General features: G+C 41.1%; 1 protein-coding gene across 1 annotated transcript; it reads left to right on the top strand.

Annotated features, from left to right (window-relative positions):
• Nucleotides 1-6,656: 6,656 nt before the first annotated feature.
• Nucleotides 6,657-19,222, top strand: LOC308298349 (uncharacterized protein). Its single transcript, XM_080741934.1, has 5 exons — nucleotides 6,657-6,788; nucleotides 8,804-8,895; nucleotides 12,825-12,899; nucleotides 15,043-15,120; nucleotides 16,617-19,222. Exons 2-5 carry the CDS (start codon nucleotides 8,808-8,810, stop codon nucleotides 16,679-16,681), a joined length of 306 nt encoding a protein of 101 aa, XP_080598060.1. The 5' UTR covers nucleotides 6,657-6,788; nucleotides 8,804-8,807; the 3' UTR covers nucleotides 16,682-19,222.
• Nucleotides 19,223-22,133: the final 2,911 nt, after the last annotated feature.

Genomic DNA, 22,133 nt, shown 5'->3' with positions numbered 1-22,133 from the left:
CCTACATTTTCATACCATACCAGGACGTCATGTGATTCAAGTGCGAGCGACGAGCATGCACCTCATACTGCACATGCATCACTGTGGTGGGATTGCATGCAGAGTATGTCCCTTCACAGCTGTTAGAAACTACTGACTTACCAACCATCCTATTGCAAGTTTGAACCTGCCATTTTCCAAGTGCAATAGGCCTATAGCCTGGGTGGGGTCTTATAGATTTGTTGTCAATCTCTCATGACATCATTGCAAGACAAAGTGATCGGTTCAATCTGGCCAATCACGTGCAGCCACATCAATGTGGTCTCTACTGTACATCCGCAAACTGTTTCCACTCAAGAGAAACTCAAAGATGATGGCAGCGTCAAAGACGATCATCCTGCAGCTAATGTGTCTACTTCTATGGAGGGAAGGTACAAATGTTATTATAATATATTTTTTTACATTTAACCAAAGTTCATTTTGATGTAACCTTGCTTTCACTGGTATATCTTTTACTATAACCATTCCACACACGTTTTTGACAACTATTTAAACATATTTGTAATCACAAGTGCCTGAATACATAAATACAATAAATACAGTTTCTGACAACTCCTCCTGCAACACAATATTAATTCAAATGTTTTTAATTATACATTTTTTATATTTCTGTCCCCAGTACATTTTGGTCAGTCATCAGTGCTAGAACAGCAGAATGGTTTCATACTGGCCGGTGTTGGAGACAACGTGACTTTGCGCTGCTTCTATCAAGATGGCAACTATGGTGAGAAGATCAACTGGTACAAGCAGCGTCTTGGGGATAAACCTGAGCTGTTAGCGTCCCGGATCGGCTACAGTGACAAGGCTACTTTGGCAGGGAAGTTTGTGAACGATCCCCGTTTCTCTGTGGTCCCTGAAAAGGGAACAGATCATCTAAATATCTTGGATGTGCAAATGTCAGACTCTGCAGTGTATTACTGTGGGGTGGGACAATATAATGAAATTCATTTCAATGAAGGAATCATGCTCCAAGTCAAAGGTGCATCGTCCAGCTTCCAAGGTATCATCCAGAAGCCTCCAGAGAAGTCAGTCCAGCCTGGAGACTCTGTGAATCTGACCTGTACCGTCCTCACTGCTGGGACTTACCACTGTGCTGTGGCCTCAAACAGGCTGGATGCTGAGGAAGAGAACTGTTGTCACCAGATGAGGATCCTGGTGTTTCTCTCCATCAGCAGAACTGGAGTTGTTCTCTGCTTCGTCCTCATCTTAACCATCGTCTACATGAGCAGAAAATACACCTCCTCACGTTAACCATCAACTACAGGCTAGAGTATAATATCTGTTGTGTGGTGCAGCCATCAGGACACAAGGAAGCTTTTGGATGTTTGGTTGTTTGGCTGTGCGTTGATAAGAGAACCCTTGTTGTGTGATTAAAAAAGCTAGCATATCGGATGCTGTGTTTATGATTTGTGGCATATTTTGCTAAGACTTTGTATGCGAATCGTAGCGGAATGGAATATGGAAAAACTGACTGATACATCTTGATCACGTGACGCAATTTGTAGGTGTAGTAACTAGTAATATGCCTCAGGGCAACAAGCGACCTTGCGCCATGCCATGTCTTGGCCATCTGGCCAGTGATGTATATCAGACCAGTTACCCTTACCCATATATGGAGATCCATGTGCTGTATATGGAGATATGCTGTGAGAGCACAAACATGCTTACTCAGTTATTCGTTATGTGAAAGTCCTATGACGTCTACGTTTGTGATACCCCTACGCCCTATGGGCAGAAGTGAAAGTGGTTTTGGAGGTGTGCTCTAAAAGCGGCCCCTTAAAATGAAACAAAATTGGATATTGGATGGTGTGTTCATGATACAATTGTGCCTTTTGGTGGAACAAATCATGTTTCGGCAACAAACACCCGTCGACCCCAGGCTACATCACTGATGATACGTCCCAGTTGCATCCTTGTGATGTTTTTTTTTTCATTATTAGTTCTATTTATAGTGGCTCATAGGAATAGACTATGTGACAACCAGGAATAGTTTGGTGACCACCGGAGACTCGGTTGACGGCCGGAATTTAGACGGCACCCGGGAGCAGGTTGGGTTAGCGCCCCAGCCTGTGTCTTCCGTGAGGAAGAAGCCCAACAAATCCACGGTCAGGCCTTTAGGAGGGCCATTCAACTGCAGCAGCTGAATGGAATGTTTGGATTGGGGTCTGGTGCAACGCACAGGATCTGAACCTGGTGAGAGCAGGAGAGGACCTGGTGAGATGTAGGAGGAGCCCGGCCAGGAGTCAACCCATAGAGCCTAGTTCTTCCACGCGCCAGAATAGTACCCCCAATCCCGGCAGAGTAGTTCCGGTGCAGCACATTGAGTGACCCTGTCTTTCCCTAATAGGACTGATCGTGGATAGCTACTGGGACGTAAGTCGGGACTTGATCAACCCCGGCTGGGTCACCTGGGCGAGGGTGTATGATGTTGCGAGACCCGAAACACCCGTCGACCCCAGGCTACATCACTGATGATACGTCCCAGTTGCATCCTTGTGATGTTTTTTTTTTTTTTTGGAGCGGTGAAAGCGCTCCCAATAGACAGGTATGTCCGTGGGTATGTGGGTGGGTGGCTGGCTGGCTGGCTGGCTGGCTGGGTGGGTGGCTGGCTGGCCATGTCCGTAGCCTGGCAATACCTTGAGTGGCCACACACAACACACTAGTTAAAGGAGGGGCGCTGTTTTGTGCAGGCCAGGCACACTCACCACTCACTCACAGGCACAGTTTACACTCACTCACTCACTCACATAGGGTACAGCTGCTCAAATTCACCGCTCCACTTCGAACCGAGGTTTGATTTTTTTCTTTCTTTCAGTGACAGTTTGTGTGGTGCTCCTATGGGTGTAAGTGCAACTGCTTTTGACTAGAAGCCTATAAATGTCATAAAGATTTGGAGCAGATGCATTTCTAATGTTTCATATTGCTTCATAATGCCACTTTTATAATAATGTAATTTGCATCCAAAATAGCTTTACTTTTTCAACAGGCTTTAAGAACAAAACAAATGATATGCTATTATACACAATTCTAGAAATGCCTTTATTTTGCAATCAATATTTTATGTCCATGTCACATGGTTCGACATTTCTTCTATTCATACAGTTGAGTCATTGTTTTTCAAACGTGCTTTTAAATGTGACTTAAAAAAGAAGCGTGTGTTCAGATAATGAGACTGTGAGGTGAGGTGTGATCGGGGTGTGATGCACAGACCCGTTTCCTGTGTAATTAAAACACAGGAAATGGAAAGTTCCCTGTGGTTGCAACATTTCTGATGGGTTCTCATTCTGTAGCTGCTATAGGCTAGCTAGCCTACTATTGTCAGCTTCCAGACAATATTTTAATAATGTGGTAGATATAGACCTACTGTATGCAGTAGCCTACATTTAGAGCTGAAATAAGGGCAAGCATGGCTGAATTCTCATTAACTGTTCATACTCACAGGTGCTCTGATGTTAACCTACGGGGTTTCCCTCCTTAAACTCTGTAAAGTACAGGTACGTTATGTGTTTTAAACCCTGATCATTATATTCAAACATCTGCACGAAAAAGAACAAATTATGAGCTGAGGTCGTGTTGTGATCACGTAAACCTGTCCATTATTCCTTTGTTTTGTGGTTTACATCTTCAATGAGACTCAGTGTTGCCAGATGGGAAATGTTGAATTATCGTATTTGGCCGGAGGCTTAAAATTATCGTATTTGAATGAGAAAATACACAGACAAAAAAGAGAAATCACAGGTGTATGTAATTTCACAGAAAAATGTAGCCTATGTAGGCCTAGTGTAAGAAACAACCTTGTTTGAGACTACTATGACAAAACACATCACATATGCAACATGATAACAGACAACTCCCTGTGAAGCTTAAAATAATAAAACCTAGAACTAGCCTTCATGCAACCAGTTTTTAATGCCTCCAAGCACTCTTCAGATTTACTGATTTACTGACTTATTTGGAAAAGCCAAACCGGATCCCGAATCAGCAGCCAGGGCATTTAGTAAATTCCTGCATGTTTATGTGATATGGTGAAATTATTGTGCATTTGGGCATTTTTTAAATTACACATCTGCTAGTGATGAGACTGACAGGAAAGATGAAAGCAGACGGTGCAGAGAGAGAGAGTTACAGGGAAGTAGGCCTACTCAGACAGCAGCAAATGAACAGACCAGTACAGAAAACCCTAGTCAAAAAATCCTATAGGATCTTCGAAATTTCCAATATAATCCTATAGGATTTTGAAAATCCTATAGGATCTTATTGGTTTTTCACAAATTTCCAATACAGTCCTATAGGATTCTATCGGTACTTTAGAAAATCCAATAGGATTTTGCAAATTTCCAATAGGATCCTATTGGGTTATATCTAACTTTGGAAAGTCCAATAGGATCCTATTGGAACTTTGCAAAATCCTATTGGATTTTGCAAAGTTCCAATAGGATCCTATTGGGTTATATCTAACTCTGTAAAGTCCAATAGGATCCTATTGGAACTTTGCAAAATCCAATTGGATTTTGTAAAGTTCCAATAGGATCCTATTGGGTTATATCTAACTTTGGAAATCCAATAGGATTTTTCAAAGTTCCAATAGGATTTTATTGGAACTGTAGGATTTCTGATAGAAAATTCCTTTAGAAAATCCCATTAAGAATCCTATAAGAATCCTTTACAGTTTTGGAACAGATCCTATTGGATATTTTCTTATAGGATAATAATCCTATAAGAAAAAAATCCAATAGGATAGAAAAATCCTTTAGAAAATCCCATTAAGAATCCTATAAGAATCCTTTACAGTTTTGGAACAGATCCTATTGGATATTTTCTTATAGGATAATAATCCTATAAGAAAAAATCCAATAGGATTTGTGTAGGGGAAATCCTATTGGATCCTATAAAATGTCAAATAGGACCAAAAACCAATCCTTACTAACAGGAGCTGTGGCGCAGAGGATCAGGGCAGGATTCAAGCACGGGAGGTCGTAAGTTCGAATCTCACTCAAGATGTCAATGATAATGTCAAATCTAATACTGTAGGCCTATGTCTTAACACTGATAGCCTGATAAATCAGTCAGCACAACACCACCCCCTGTTGGTAGGTGGCAGCCAGGCAAGGCACCTATCCTATAAGAAATATCCAATAGGATCTGTTCCAAAACTGTAAAGGATTCTTATAGGATTCTTAATGGGATTTTCTAAAGGATTATTATCCTATAAGAAAATATCCAATAGGATCTGTTCCAAAACTGTAAAGGATTCTTATAGGATTCTTAATGGGATTTTCTAAAGGATTTTATAATACTATAAGAAGATATCCTATAGGATTTTCTAAAGGATTTTTCTATCGGAATCCTAAAGGATTTTCTATAGGATTTTTCTATCGGAATCCTAAAGGATTTTTTGACTAGGGAACGCCCGACACAAACACACAACAGTGCTGTTGATTGACCGTGGTCGTGTGTGTGCATTGTGTGACATAATAATCTGTGGAATGATTGTAGTAGTGATCAACATAGACTCTTTTACATGATGTGGGCCTACTTTATATTCTAGTACTCCACATTAACAGTTGATCAAATCTGCATTGTGGTCTGTGTCTGTTATCTTCACGTCATTTCAACCAGTGGTCCTTGAGGGTGTTCCAGGTGGTCCCCAGCAAAATGATTCAGAGTTCGTAACCAAATGGAACCGGTAGCCAGATAAGTCGCCCTCTTTCAAAGTCGCCCCAAACTCGTTTCCCAACGGGTCTGTGGCCTTAAGCTAGATGCAGAATAGACTAAAATCAAATATATGCTTCTGGGGGTCCCTGGAACAAAATATTTTGTGATGGGGGTCCGTAGCCAAATACATATCATTCTGGGGGTCCTTCACATGACAAAGTTTGAGAAACACTGATGGCAACATAAGTTTTTTTCAGAAAATTGTTATGATTTAGAAGACAAATGTAGAATCTGTCTATCAGTGGTTAAGGACCCCCAAAATGTGTTTTTGGCCATGGACCCCCATCTCAAAATATTTTGTTCCACGGATGGACCCCTATTGCAAACTTTTTTGTTCCAGGGACCCCCAGAAGCACAGATTTGATTTTAGTCTAATCTGCATCTAGCTTAAGGCCACAGACCCGTTGGGAAATGAGTTTGGGGCGACTTTGAAAGAGGGCGAGTTTTCTGGTATTCCTAGCCAATGGAACCCTTATAGATCTGTATCTCTTGAGAGTGTAAACATGGATTCTACAAAATTAGATAGGCTAATGTAGAAGAATTGTTATTTTGATCAATGTTGGCCTGTTATGTCTCCTACTATCAACATCAATACAGTATAAAATCGTGTCCAACGACAACGAAATAATCGATGTTTTGTGTCTGAGAGGCTAAATGTCATCAGATAATGGTGGTCCGTGGCTGGCTCAATGCCCAATAAATAATGGACCTTAAGTGAAAAGGGTTGAAAACCACTGGCCTACTACTACATCTACTGGTTAAGGTGTGTCATTACATTTACATTACAGATTACATAATAAGGGGGGCGGAGGCAGGCATGGCAGCCGGTGACGCGAGGACATAATAGCCTTGCCTTGTTGTTATCGAAGAAGTTTCTAGTAGTAGTACTAGTACGACAATGCTAGGCGATCGAGGTTACGACAATGGCAATCTCACTAGATTCTAGTCAATAAAGTGCGTTGTGCGGCTGGTGCCTGGCTGGATTCCAGCTATTTTCTATCGGCTACTGCATTTAATCAGCTGCCAAAGGCAAGGTAAGGGAATTTAAGGTCTCAAGTAGCGGCTAGCCGCTTTGCAGTTTGTTCTCTCAAGACGCATGCGTCCACTCTCTCCTCTTGTCCCTTGCCTGTGTGTGTGTGTGTGTGTGTGTGTGTGTGTGTGTGTGTGTGTGTGTGTGTGTGTGTGTGTGTGTGCGCGCGCGCGTGTGTGCGTGCGTGCGTGTGCGTGTGTTTTCAAGGAATTTGGGGGGGGGGGGGGTTTAATAATAACTATTAATAACCACTCTTAAGTAAAAGTTAATATATCTTATTATCTTTATAATTGCATCATTACATGCAATGAACTATAATTTATCACTTGTAGTATTGTACAATAGGTTTGACTCGTTGCCTTGCCTATCGAACAGCCTGAATGGTTCTTTTTCTTTTTCTCTACATTTTCTGTTACATTTCCAGGCAGTGGCATAGGCCTACTGGCATAGTCATGGACATTTAGTTGGTGTAGGCTACTTAACGTGCGCACGCACACTTAAAATCCCATAAAACCTTTACCTGGCTCTTGCCCAATTCAATTCAATTTCACAGCAAAGTAGGCCAGTTGCCTAATAACACGTCATGTTCAAATCGAGTGGGAACAAACAAAGCACTTTCGGACTGACACAACTTGATTTACACCTTTTCAGTATCCTTCAACATGTCATGATTTGTTTTGGCCAATGGCCAGCATGATCGGTGGTGGCAGTCATCCTATGACCTGGATCTGATCTGACAGACATAGGTCTACACATTGAGACTGTGTAGTAAATCTACAGTAGGCTAATCTGACACAGTTATGTTGGTACTGTAGACCAGGGGTTTTCAAACCTTTTTTTGACTCAGGGCACCCCTGTAAATAACATTTTCATCCACGGCACCCCATGTCACCCACTGTTAATTTTTAGAATCTTACATCATATTGGAGAAATATCCGTTTCCATCAGAACTGACTGAAAATAAAGTTATATTTGACATTTAAGCACTTGAACCCCAGCATGCTTATTCTGGGGGGAAGGTTCACCAAAAATAGCCGATCTGACGTGTTGTGAGGTTGTAGATCTGCTATTTTTGGTAATGAGTGTTGTCGTATATAGAACAATAACTCATCAAGTCGCGGCACCCCAGGGTGCCCCGTCACCCACTTTGAAAACCCCTGCTGTAGACTGCAGGCACTTTAATAGGGTTGCACAATCAGGAAAAGTTAACTAGCCCTTACCCGTTCAAAGATATGAGCTCCAAAATGATGTGCAGTGGGTGGGTTATGGGATGTGCACTGTGCACACAGTATATGAGGGATGGAAAGTAACTTAAACTGGTGCTTGCATGATGTAGGAGCAATGTTGGAGCATCAATGTAAGAAACCTGTTTCGTTTAATGGCTACAGAGATACTGAAATGCTAATATACAGCATACGATTTGTGAAAGTGACAAACGGGCTTCACAGTTATGTCAGGTGTGTTCATATGCTGATGGTGATGCGATTTCAGATCAATTGCTCCAGCCACCGAGGAGAAACGCTGTGACAGACAGACACTCACTCACTCACTCACTCAGACATTCGCAAAATTATAGTATAGATAATAATAAAAAAGCCAATTTCACATTGAGGTCCCCAGACTTATCAGGTGTCCACTCAGGCTGCTGTATCCGTGCCATTACAGATCTAATGTAAATGTAATAACGTCTTTGAAAGGCAAGACATTAAATCGCTCAAATCAATCAATGCCAGTCTGCATTCATGCAATAGCCTAGGCTGCTGTATATGAGCCTGTTTGTAATCTGTAGTGTTTTATTTATTTATTTTAATTTCAAAGACCTCCGATTTGGAATGTTTTTGAAAAACATTTTTGAAACATCACAAAATACCCTCACAAAATATTTTTAGATGGGGGTCCGCAACTCTACTGCCAAATATGTCTATTTAAAACAATAAACCTGCTGTAAACATCAATAGTCCAGTAATTTTTTCCCTTTTCGATAAGATGAGATGTTTTATCTAACCATGTTTTCAACAGGAAAATGGCAGAAAATAACCAACAGCCGAAACAGAAATATGAAGGGGTGCCGATTCTGCGGAAGAAGGAGTTGTATGCAAACACACAGCTGGGTGAGTATTGGATAATTAAAAACCTCTAGATCAGTGGGTTCTAAAGAATACAGGAAGGGTCGGTGTTGGCGACTGCAGGAGGACTAACATAAAAAAAAGTCGCTGAGAGGCGATGAGGTGGGCCTTTGTCCGATGCGCTTCCAAACAAAAGAACATAAAGAATGCGTTTAAGGGGTTTTATTAAAGAAATATAAGGGAACTCAAGGGTACTTAAACTCATAATAAATGGGAAATCAAATAAAGCAAAGTAACTAAAGCAAACTAACGTAAAATAAAGCGGTCAACAAAAAGTGTGGCTTCCCAGTAACCCCCCCCCCCCCCCCCCCTCTCTCTCTCTCTCAGTGCTCAGGTGAATGAGTGACGGGCACCCCTATGCCCGTCACTCAATCACACACACAGTGACTTCATTGACCAAATACAATAAACATCATTAACCCAATTCATGGCTTCTACAGTCGGCACTAGGGAAATCTGGGCGTCATTTTCTTTGCGAAGAGTGCACCAGGAATAATCTGGATGTTGTTGAATTCCAGTAATACACATGCCAGACGTGTGCAAAATGCATTCTGTGGACACGAAGCCTAAGGGCACGGTCACACCTCACTTTTATGCTACCTACTGTATGAGGGTGGATTCTCCCAGTGCATTTCAATGGGAATGGAGCATTAAAGTGTTCAGCTATTTTTGACATAAAGCTGTGTGAAATACTTGCCATTAAAATAGTGGTTACAAATGTATTAATTGATTACCAGAGTCCCGTGGTCAGAGTTCTGGTCAGTTTTAGATGAATATAAAGTAGTTCCGGTTATTTAGCAGGGGCTCATGGCCCAATCATTAAAAATAGATGAATCCACAAAACTAGCGTCATTTGTATTGTTGACCTATTTCTACCAAATAGACCAACCTTCGTTCAACTTTGACCCCTCTGTCAAATGGTGCTATTTTTTTGTGTTTCCCCAAAACAAGGTGCTTTGCAGTCAGCTGATCAGAACGAAACCACGCTCTATAATGGTAGAAATAGTCCAACAATACAAATGACACTAGTTTTGTGGATTAATCTATTTTCAATGATTGGGTCACGCCAAATGGCCCCCACCCCATTGGAACTACTTAATATTCATTAGAAACTGACCAGAACTCTGACCACGGGACTCTGGTAATCAATTAATACATTTGTAACCACTATTTTAATGTCAAGTATTTCACACAGCTTTATGTCAAAAAATAGCTGAACTAACACTTTAAAGGACAACTCCTCCCTAAATCACTTTAAGGCTTATTTTCCTACTTATATTGATCCAAAAAGACTGTCCATGGGATCTATTAGGCAAAAATGCCCCTGTTGTCCAGTTTCCCCAGCAGAACCCAGCAGCTCTCATGGCATAGAGTGGAGCCTATAAGCCTATCACTTTTACACTATTTTGTTGTGGTCAAAAGAGTTTTTATTTTTCATGAATGTGTTAGTAGTTGTCATCACAAATACATCCATGCCATCGTTGTCCCACACAAGCCATCACACTCTGCTAAATAGGTGTTAGGCTTTTATGTGTTTTGCCAAGTCCCGGAAAAGAAGCCCTGTGATTGGCCAGTACAGTCACTTTGATTGGCAGTTGTGCCGAATGCTCACCCCAAAACATTATTTATGAGATTGTGGTGGCTTGTGTTGGACAACCAAGGCATGGATGTGTTTGTAATGACAACTAGTAACACATTCATGAAAAATAAAAACACTTTTGACCACAACGGATTGTGTAAAAGCGATAGGCTTATAGGTTCCACTCTAAGCAATGACAGCTGCTGGGTTCTGCTGGGGAAACTGGAAAACAGGAGTATTTGTGCCTAATAGACCCCATGGACATTATAAGTAGGAAAATGGGCCTAGAAGTGATTTAGGGAGGAGTTGTCCTTTAAGTTTATTTTATTAAGCATCCTTACATAGTGCAGGAGTGTAAGAGAAATATTGATACACTTGGGTATGACAATATTGTAATACAATCATAATATTGATTTGTATTTTATGTATTTATTTAATTCTATTTCATTTAGCTGATGTAAGAAATAAGAACCTTAAGAATTTTGCCAGAATACACAAAAAATAGTGCTACGTGTATATACTGTTGTGTATACTGTATGTGTCAAATTAATTAACAGACACACGCAAAAAAGCAGTCCATCTGTAACCAGGTGTGGTTATTTCAAAAATGGAAATAAGGCATTTAATGTCTTTATTCTATGTGTACTGTGCAGTGTGCATGCATGGATATGCTATTCATTATCTGGGTTAGGCCAGGCAGTGGAACTAAAGCAGAAAAAATAAACAAATATATAATGCAATTGTTTTTACTAATATCGTGAGTAATATCGATAGAGGTATTCAACAACGTTATCGAATATCGAAGGTTTTCCTAATATCGCACAGCCTTAGTAGGCATGGATAGAGGAAAGTTCTGGCCACCGATCATTGTGAAACATCCAACTCAGGAAGAAGAATCTAGCATTAGGCCAGCAAACCTTGTGAAAGGGATATTTCACTTTCAAAAGACTTTTGGTCATTTTATCATCTAATCAGGCTTTTATGAACACCCTGAACAGTATTTTATTTGCTTCATTCAATATTTAGGTATTTGATGTAAATGCTATCAGTCCTCCTCCTCCAGGAGGAGGGCCCCATACACACCCATTGTTACTTCAAACTCCATTTTAACCATGATAGATGCATTAAAAACTGGTGACTCATACTGCCCTCCTAATAGGTGAGCAGGCCGTGTTTTTTTTTTTTTACTTTTTTAATTTATTTCTAATAATTCTTTAGTGTATTTAACACTTTGCTAGCCGAAATAGAATGGCTTGTTGTAGATTGGCCGTGAAGTTTCTATTATTATATTATGATCTGAACCGCATTCATTTTACCAGACATCCAGCGCTATATCACGTGGTCTTCATCCCTAACCCTAACCCTAACCCTACCATACCGCGATCCCCGTTGTATACTCACCATAGTTCCCAGTGAAATTCTTCAATCTGCATTGGCTTAGAGTGGGGGTTTCGGCCGACGCATCTTATCCCTGTGCGTTTCGCATGCGCGATCCGTTCACGTACATGTCAGCTCAAATAATCCACGTGTGACTCAAGAATAGATATGAGCATTTTCGCTCGCATAGCCCCCAGCACTCCTGCTGTACTAGCACTAACGTATAAACAGAAAATGAACGGCTGCTGGGAAGCCTCTGCAAGGAATGGACCTGACGTCACTTCTGCTTCATGTCAGACGAGCCATGCGCTAGCGATGGATGAGTGGTGACTAGGGAAGGTTAGACGATCGCCGATTTTCGGATAAAAATATTTTTTTTCGTTTTTAATGACCCAGTACGGTAAAAGACGGCGCGGCTGAGACTCCTTGCTCAGATGTCCGGTATATTCCGGTTTTAATATTAAGGGGCTCCCCGTTGTCTTGCAACTTAATATTTTCAATTTTCCCAAAGAATCATTAAAAATAAATGAAAAAAGTTATAAAAAACATATTAGGAGGGTAGTATGAGTCACCAGAAAAAAAATAATGGGTGTTTTTAATTAATCTATCATGGTTAAAATGGAGTTTGAAGTTACAATGGGTGTGTATGGGGAGGCGTCCTGCAGGAGGAGGGCCTGGTAACATTTACATCAAATATCTAAATATTGAATCAAGCAAATTAAAAACTATCCAGGGTGTTCATAAAGTGAAATATCCCTTTAACTAGTAACGCTGAGAACTGCTCCCTAACATGGTGCTCAGAGGTGTGTGTATATATATGCTACTGTACTTCAATAGTACAACTGATATTATTGGGATCACAACACACGTTTACAGATGAACATTTCATATTTCAAATGTTCAATGCAGCTCATAAAACACTGCCAGTCTTGATCTATTGTTTTATGTTGCATTGCAGTGAATGAGGAGAAGACAGACTCTCTTCGTCAACCGAGGCGCAGACTCTCAAGTAACCAACATCTTCCTCCGGAAAGTGAGTCCATGGTACTATTTCAAACATGTTGTGATCATGATGCTACTTCTGGTCATTCTGGGATTGCATTCAGTTAAAAAAAAATAGCATGTAAAAAATTAATTCCTTCAGGGCCGCCCCATTACTATAGCCTATTGTGCTATAGTAGTTCTTGCAGCCATGTTGGGGTCTGGTCAGAATTAATGGCCAATGGTGTTTCTACCACCTCCCCTCCTTATGCTCCTCCTGTAATTTTCTTCATTTTGTAGTCAATTTTTATAATTTGTATTTATAAAAAAAAAAAGCCTGTAAATATTTTTTTACAGTGTGCTCGATCCAATGTCCCGTTTTTGCGGTGGTCAGAACGTGAAGGCACGTGATTTTGTACAGTGTACTTTGTGATTCCTTGAGGATCTGCTTCTGTAGCCTACAACTAAAGCAGAAGCACTTCTGTTTGGATCAACGGATTTACACGCTTTTCTTTCTTGCACATGTGATTTATAGGGGAGCATTTAGCAACACAGAGCACATTAGACATGCTTGCAGCTTGTTTTCAGCTCATTTTGTGTTGGTAATGATGGCAGTCAGAATGTGGGAGGCACGGCTTGCAAAAGAACCTTTTAGGGCAGCTCGGACACAGAACAGGGAGACATGTCGGTCCATGCAGTGAGCTTGAACAACTGAATATAGGAAAGCTGATGTCTCATTATCAAAACTAGCATAGCACACAGTTTCAGCCAATGACAGTATGACATTAACATGCACATTGTCGTTAAATACAGCCAGACTTTAACTTTTTCGCCGCCGTTGACAGTCCTCACCGTCATTGAAAGGGTTAATACCATGGCGCCGTTGACGGTGAGGACTGTGAATCTTACTGTATATACAGTAAAGATATTATTACTTACTTAATGTCGCTCCGGTCCCGCTCGCATCGGTAATGTCGGCGATTTGTTTACAACGCACGTTGGGCGTGCACGCGAAGTGAAGCTCCTCAATGTTAAGTCAATGGAGAGGCCCATAAAGAAACTTCATTTAAACAAAATAGCCATTTTGAGACATTTTGCAGCAGATCTAAATGTAAACAAGGCACAAGGCAGGGCGCAGCCATCTTGCCTCTTCTTGTCCCACACTGTCATGTGACTAGATGACGTAATCGTTGCCGTCAAGTGATAATCCAAAAAAACAAAAACAACCCCCTTCCAGCCCTTCAAAATAATAGCGGCGGCCTATGGAGGAAACCGCGTGGCACCGAGGCACCAAGCAACCTTCAGATTAAGAGGCACTAATTGTGTTAAGTAAGAAGAACGCCTCTGCCTAGACAACATGTTGGCTGCGGTCAAGACAGCGTGACACGTGTGTGATGTCATCGCACATCTGACTGCAGGCATCGATAGCGGAATCGTTAAGGACTTTGGCTAACGATTCCAAGGAATCGATCCACCGGGAACAAGAACCGGTTCTCGATTTTCATCCCTATACGTCCCTCACAACGTAACTCGGCCAGGCTGTGCCATGCAGGCATACATCTGTGCTAAAATATCAACGTGAAATTCATAGCTTGCTATGGCAGCTCCCAGACCCAACTTTGAGAATAGAGATTAACGGCGGTATTTTTAACGCTCGATAAGAGTCTCGTGTTAACGCAGCACGTTAATGCCAATAACGGCTATATATATATATATATATATATATATGTATATATACCCGTAATTGCCGGACTATAAGCCGCAGCTTTTTTCCCATGTTTTGAAACCTGCGGCTTATACAACGGTGCGGCTTATATAGAGATTTTTAAAGCTAACGGCCAGTTAGTTAGTTTTACAATGGTCTTTAACAAGGATTTATATATAGATTTGTACAGCTAACGGCCACCAGGGGCGCTCTAGCATGAAGCAGAAAGGACACCTGCGGTTTATAGTCAGGTGCGGCTTATATATGTAAACATTTGTTTTTGGTTCTAAATTGAGCTGGTGCGGCTTATAGTCCAGCAATTACGGTATATATATATATATATATATATATATATATATATATATATATTATATATATATTATATATATATATTATTATTATTATTATTTTTTTACTGCAGCTCATAAAACACTGCCAAATACTGGAGTTTTGACCAAGTCTTGTTCTATTGTTTTATGTTGCATTGCAGTGAATGAGGAGAACACAGACTCCTCTCTTCGTCAACCGAGGCGCAGACTCTCAAGTAACCAACATCTTCCTCCGGAAAGTGAGTCCATGGTACTATTTCAGACATGTTGTGATCATGATGCTAATGCTACTTCTGGTGATTCTAGGGTTGCATAATAGAAATTTTAAAAAGCTCTTGCTTGTTCTATTGACAATAAATGGGGCTTTTAAGCCGTGACATCATTTTGTAGTCAGACCTCCAAGCAGATTTATTGTCAATATTTCCCCCCCGCTATTTCAAAAATAATGACTAAAGTATAATTCTACCACTTTCCTTTCAACAACAAAGAGAAGAAAAATTAGTAAATAGTAAAAATAGTAAAAAGATTCTCTTTTTTTCGGGGCAGAATTTCTCCTCTGCCTACAAAATTATGTCAGACTTAACAGCCCCATAGGAAATCCGCAGGAGTGTTTTAAAGTTAACCCCATGAACCCTAGTGTCCACATTCAGTGGTGTACATTCGGCGACAGCAGATCTGCTGTTGTTCGCTTGTAGATTGGCTACTTTTGCCATAGCGATTTGGTATACTGTAGAGAGAGATGGGGGGATGAGGACCTACGGGTAGTATAGACCCATGGGGGGAATTCGGTCAACACATGTATAGTAAACTACTGTATGCATTGTATCAATTGTCTGAAATGGTACCAAAATAAACTAACCTAAACCTATAGAGTTGTTAATGTTTAAATAGCAGCGGATACGGGGCGCCCGCTGGCCTACTGGTCCACATACCACATGGGCTTTGTGTCTCTCCCCATTTTCATGTCAGTCTACTGTCCTATCAAATAAAGGCATAAAAAGCCCCAAAAGCAAATCTTTAAAAAAAAAGAAAGAAAAGAAAAATAGCAGCGGATATAATAACAGATACAGTATGTACAATAAAATATCAATAAACTGAGGAAGTTAAAATAGGATCAGCTATAATAATACATAGTAGGACTCTGTGAATACAGAGTATAAGGACAGGGACAGCCTGTTAGAATATAGATTAGAATATAGATTATAATGTGTATATATACATTACTCCACATTGCAATTGCTCCACATTAGTCCGTTTGTTATATAGTTAAAAACATACTTTTAATGGCTACATGAGTACATGTCCCTTTCCCTCTCCTGGATGTCCTATTGGCATGATGTGGACTGTTTGACTGATGTGATGTGATGTGTTACGTTGCATGATGTGGACTGTTTGACTGATGTGATGTGATGTGTTACGTTGCATGATGTGGACTGTTTGACTGATGTGATGTGATGTGTTACGTTGCATGATGTGGACTGTTTGACTGATGTGATGTGATGTGTTACGTTGCATGATGTGGACTGTTTGACTGATGTGATGTGATGTGTTACGTTGCATGATGTGGACTGTTTGACTGATGTGATGTGATGTGTTACGTTGCATGATGTGGACTGTTTGACTGATGTGATGTGATGTGTTACGTTGCATGATGTGGACTGTTTGACTGATGTGATGTGATGTGTTACGTTGCATGATGTGGATTGTTTGACTGATGAGATGTGTTATGTTGCAGTGGGTGGAGAGAGCCAACAGACCACTCCACCATCACCATCAACCATGCTGGAACCAGAGCGTTAAATGAGATATTCCACGGAGGACTTGAGCACACATGAACTCCTATTGCTGTAGCACACAAGCCCACTAGGGTGACTGCCCATAAGTCAGAAATCTCATTAGTCCTACATCTCATTAGTCCGAATTCAGTTAGGGTTAGGTTTTAGGGTTAGGTTTAGACATAGTTTTACTGAGGTTAGGGTTAGGTTTAGGTTTAGACATAGTATTTTTCACCAGATTAACATCACCAGATTCTGACTAATGGAATGTAGGAACAATGACATTTCGGACCAATGCCATGGCACCCCCTACTAGTGTACGAACCCCGTACGGTTAGCTCAGCTGTTGTTTTTTGTTTGTTTGTTTGTTTTTAGTTTTCTTTTAATTTAATGGACATACTGCTTTCACTTTTTAATTAATATATTATATACTGACATGTTACCAAGGGATTTTCATATTCAATAGAATACATGGACTACTGGACTACATGTTTTGGAGCATCGCACTGAGAGGAAAACGAACAACACTGTATTATAATCAAGGGGCGCAAACACGCACACGCGCGCACACACACACATGTGTGCACACACACACACACACACACACACACACACACACACACACACTAAGGGCCCTATTTTAACAGTGGTACGTTTTGCCATGGCACATAATATGGTCTTTTTTCGAATGAACACTGGAAGCTGTCTCAATAAGGGGTGCATCTCTCCACTCCGACATGTCTCCTTTCCGACATGTCTCCATTCCGACACTAACCCTATCTCTACCCCTACCCTAAACCTTAGGCCCATGGGGAGTGTCGCCACTCCGACAATAAGAAGTCCATTTCGGAGTGGCGACATGTCGGAATGGAGAGAGCCTCCCCTCAATAAGTAATACAAATTAAAACACCGCTGGACAAACTCCTGGACATTTCTTGTTGTTTTATTTTATTTTCTTGATTTTATTTTTTATTTTTTTTATCCTGGACAGACAACTGAATTCTTGTGCTGTCCAGGTGAATCCTGGATGGAATCCATGATGCCAATTACAATTCCCCCGAAGACCTGATGTTGATTCTACAGAATGTCTTCTAAATCCTAAATCTAAAAAAAAAATCTATTCTAAGATTCTATAGCATGGGTGCTCAAATATTTTCATGTCAAGGACCCCCAAAATCATATACTGTATATGTATGTGGCCGCCAACAACCCATCTGAAAAGCTTTTGAGCCAGTGGGTCCTCCAGAAGCAAAGATTTGAGTAAAAATGTTCGCTTTAAAAACGATATAAAAGATTGCAAATCTATCAGTTCATAGCACGGCACCAAGTGACGTGTTGTGAGCTTGTATATCTGCTATTTTTCAATAGCTTGTTATTTTTTTCAATGCTTCACAGTCTTAAGTCCAGACCATACCTATGAAACTGGTCGCAACTCCTTGCAATAAAACAGCTTTAAGGACACTCCACACCAATGCAACTCCTTGCAACTGCCATTGGAGATAATGGTTGCAAGTAGTTGCGAGTATAGTTGCATTGGTGCAGTCCGGCCTTTAACAGGTAAAAAATTGGACTGAGAAACAATGTATACATACAGCAAGGGTCTTCAACAGGGGGTCCGGGACCCCTAGGGGGAGTTACTACAGGGGGTCCTCCAAATCTTTGTGTGATAGAAACTTTTTTTTTCTCCTTTTTTATATTAACCACTTGAACCCTGGCGTCCGAACTTTAGCCAAAAATAGCAGATCTACAAGCTTCATATTGACATGAATCCAAAATACACTGATGACTGTGCTGTCAAACGATGAAACTATATGGAATCTATGAAGAGGTTGCGGGGGTCCCTGCTTCATCTCTCTCTCAACTAAGGGGTCCTTGGCCTGAAAACGTTGAAGACCCCTGAAATACAGTATTCAGTACTTTGATTCATGGAGTTGTGTAGTGAACATTAAACAGCCACATACTGTACTTTCACCTTCAGTTGTAACTAGAGGCAGTTGTTTCATGGAAATGGTCTGATCTGCTGTAATGCTTGTGGTTTACAGTTACATGGGGAAAAAACCCAGATTGGGAAACACTGCTGTACTGTGAGAATGTCATTGTTGAGCAGGGGTGTCTCGCCAAATTCTGGGCCCAGGGTACAAGGATTTACTGCGGGACCCCCCATGAATGTTCTTCATAGGGGGAGGGGGTCCAACCCAATGCATTATTAGGCATTATTTTGTGCTTCAACTATTGAAAAATAGCAGATATATTTGGCCACGGACCCCCATCTCAAAATATTTAGTTCCAGGGACCACCCCAGAAGCAAAGTTTCAGTTACAAATATTCTCTTAAAAAATACATATATTCAAAGATGTGCACATATTTTCACCCTTTTCAAAATCGACAAAGCTCGCTGCACGGCACTCGTGCCGCGTTGTGAGCTTGTACCGTATATCTGCTATTTTTCAATAGCTAAAATAATGAAGGCCCCTCCACCTTGGGCCCTAACTCAGTCCCATCCCCCCCCCCCCCCCCCCCCCTTGTGACGCCCCTGACTGCTGTACTGCGAGAACATCATTGTTGAGTGATGAAGATGTATAAATCAGGCTTTTGGCCTTCCTGTATTATAATTATGTTTATCAGTATCATGAGCCAGGAATAAATCTCTCCGTAGGCCTATCTCCTTCACAGTCTCTTCTCCTTTCCTCTTCAATACGTCTCCCTGGACAATCCACACACAGACAGGCTGTTCAGTCCTGTTCTGGAGGGACCATGCGGTGAAATGGGATATTATGTCTGTCTGTCTGTCTCACTTCACCTGGGAAATCTCAAGTTATGCCTCTTTTTTATCAGCATAGATTATAACAATGATTATTTACCTGCTGAACTGTATGACACCGCAGAAAAGTCAGTGTTGGTTCATGAGTGCAGTGAATCACTGCTCAGTATTAGAAATGATGTAGAATGTAGTACTACTAATACTTTGATGAAAATAAACTAAGGATAATCTTTGCCACAAGGGGGCAAAAGCAGGCTGCAACTGAAGAACTGTATTGAGCATGTCATGGCTTGGCTAGTGGCTTGCATCTTGTCCTCCATTGTGAATGTAATGTAGCCTCGACACTGAATCCCCAACTGCTTCCCATAGTGCTCCCAATAGTTAAGATGGGTAAATGTAGACGTTTATTTATAGCACCCATTGCTAAGCTTACAGACATGAGACAACACATTTCATCATGTGCATACATTGACAAAAATTGGGTCTAAAATTCTAAATGATGAAATGAAATATCATCCGTGTCCGTTTCACTGTGTGAAACGGCCTCTACCTGGCCTCTCATGCCACACAGGCACTGTGTGACGTGAAAGGAAAGACAGCCAAAAGCAATCTCAATCATCATTTGTTTATCTGTGAGGTGTGATGTACAGGGCAGGCCATGTTTCCTGGATAATAACATTGTTCTTGGTATTATGATAGAGTGGAAAGTTCCTAGTGGTCCCCACATATGTCACTCTTTTACAAGACCAGTCACTTTCATTTATTGTACCTCCTCCCTTCCTTTTCATTGGGGGTCCCATCAAAGGTCCCATCAAAGGTCAGGGTAGCTTGATTTCGGGTTAAGTTTACTGATATTGAAGCATTACTGCAAAGATATTAATGAAATGCAAAGGGTTGCATGGGTTCAGTGGTTAACTGTTCCCTCAGAGCAAGGAAGCTTCATGTTCACCTAGTTCCTCCCCACACTAAAACACATGCATGTTAGAGGCAAACTCCTGTCAGTGCAACATAGGTACAAGCAGCTCCACAAGACTGTGCTAAAGATAACACTTACAATGTACTGTAACAACAAGATCAATAATAAGAATACTGAATGTACAGTAACATATATATTTTAATCATTCTCTCTCTCTCTCTTTCTCTCACAGTGGAGGGGGGTGGGGGGATACAAATGTGAGGTGTGATGTACAGACCACGTTTCCTGTGTAATAAAGCTGTTCTTGGTATTATGACAGAGTGGAAAGTTCCTAGTGGTCGCTATCTCTACAGTACATACGTCACTCTTTTGTTATATTTAACTTTTGTACCTCTTCCAAGAATCAAGTGTAAAAAAATAAAGAAATGGTGAGCTAAGCTGTGCCAGCCAGCAAACAGCTAGCTGACTGGCAAACTCTATTTCACCTGAAGTTACCTCATGTCCACACGACTGGCACAGCCCTGGCTAGGAAACCTGGCCTGACGGAGGCCTGCGCTGTGTGCTCCGAGGACTCTTTCTGTACACTTTCTTCAGTTTTAAATTTGAAATCCAGTGGCGGGGGGTTGGACTGAAACCTTACCTCACACACGAGTCAGACAAGTCATAGATGATTGTCATACACTGGCCACTGCAATCTAAGATCCACATGAGAGCCACATCTGTGTGTGGTGGAGTGAGCAGGGACGTGCTGGGCCCCTGATTCAGCCCGGGAAAAAGAGTTGGAGAGGCCCTCATTGCGCACTATATAGAGAGATCTGTCGAGTTGTCGAGTGGAAACCTTGTCCAAAACCGTTTGTTTTGTATTTATCATTTAATTTTTTTTTATTTAAACTAGTGAAAACAGTTTTCACTACTTTTGTGCAACGGCCTTGTATGATGAAGCAGGGCTTTGCTTTGCGAAAAAATGTATACATTTGAAACTTGGAGATACGAGGTTTCAGTGACGATTTACTTTGTTGGCCGCCCAGCCCCCAAAATGGAACGAAGGCCGACGTTTTTTTTTTTTACATTTTTTTCCTAATGGCCGGCCTGGACCAGCCAGGAATGAACCGGCCGTTCTGGAGTTGTCCCGCTTTTCCCAATGGCCAGCACGTCCCTGGGAGTGAGTACAGGAGGGGGCTGAGCAAGCATGCAGCCCTGGGGAGCCTCTGCGATAAGAATCACATTTGTCTGTATGGTTTAGCTTTTTACTTTGTGTTACCTGACCTTTGGCCTCCTGGGTCTTATATTGAGCTAGGAAAAGGCATTCTACTCATAATATGTATTGCTGCAATTCATATTCTTATCATTAATATATGCTACTAAAAGTATAGAATGTCTTGCACTGTATGTGAGGGCCTATTGTTGTTATGCCTTGCCACTATCATGCATTAATAAAAACGCTGTCATTAATGTAATGTATAATGTAAAAGGTTATAGGTAAAAGAAAGAAGCTAAAGAATTATGGGGGGCTGGGTGAATCATTGTTTCCTTTTTAGATGGTACTGCAGACAGACACGCACTGCCTAACCTCACATAACCTCCCCCTGTATTGTCACGCTGTACCTGGAAGTCATGTGATTCAGTACTGGTGTGCTCTGTATGCATGCATCATCACATACACACTGGGGGAGTTGCAGAGTAGGTCCCTGCACAACTAATAATAATAATAATAACAGAAAATACTACTTGATTCTCAACCGTCATTGCAATCTTGATCATACCTCATTCCAAGAACAATGTAGCCTGCATGGGTCACTA

The sequence above is a fragment of the Nannobrachium achirus genome, assembly GCF_963921795.1.
Source record: "Nannobrachium achirus genome assembly, chromosome: 14".
NCBI lineage: Eukaryota > Metazoa > Chordata > Actinopteri > Myctophiformes > Myctophidae > Nannobrachium > Nannobrachium achirus.
This window is presented reverse-complemented; position numbering and strand designations above follow the sequence as displayed.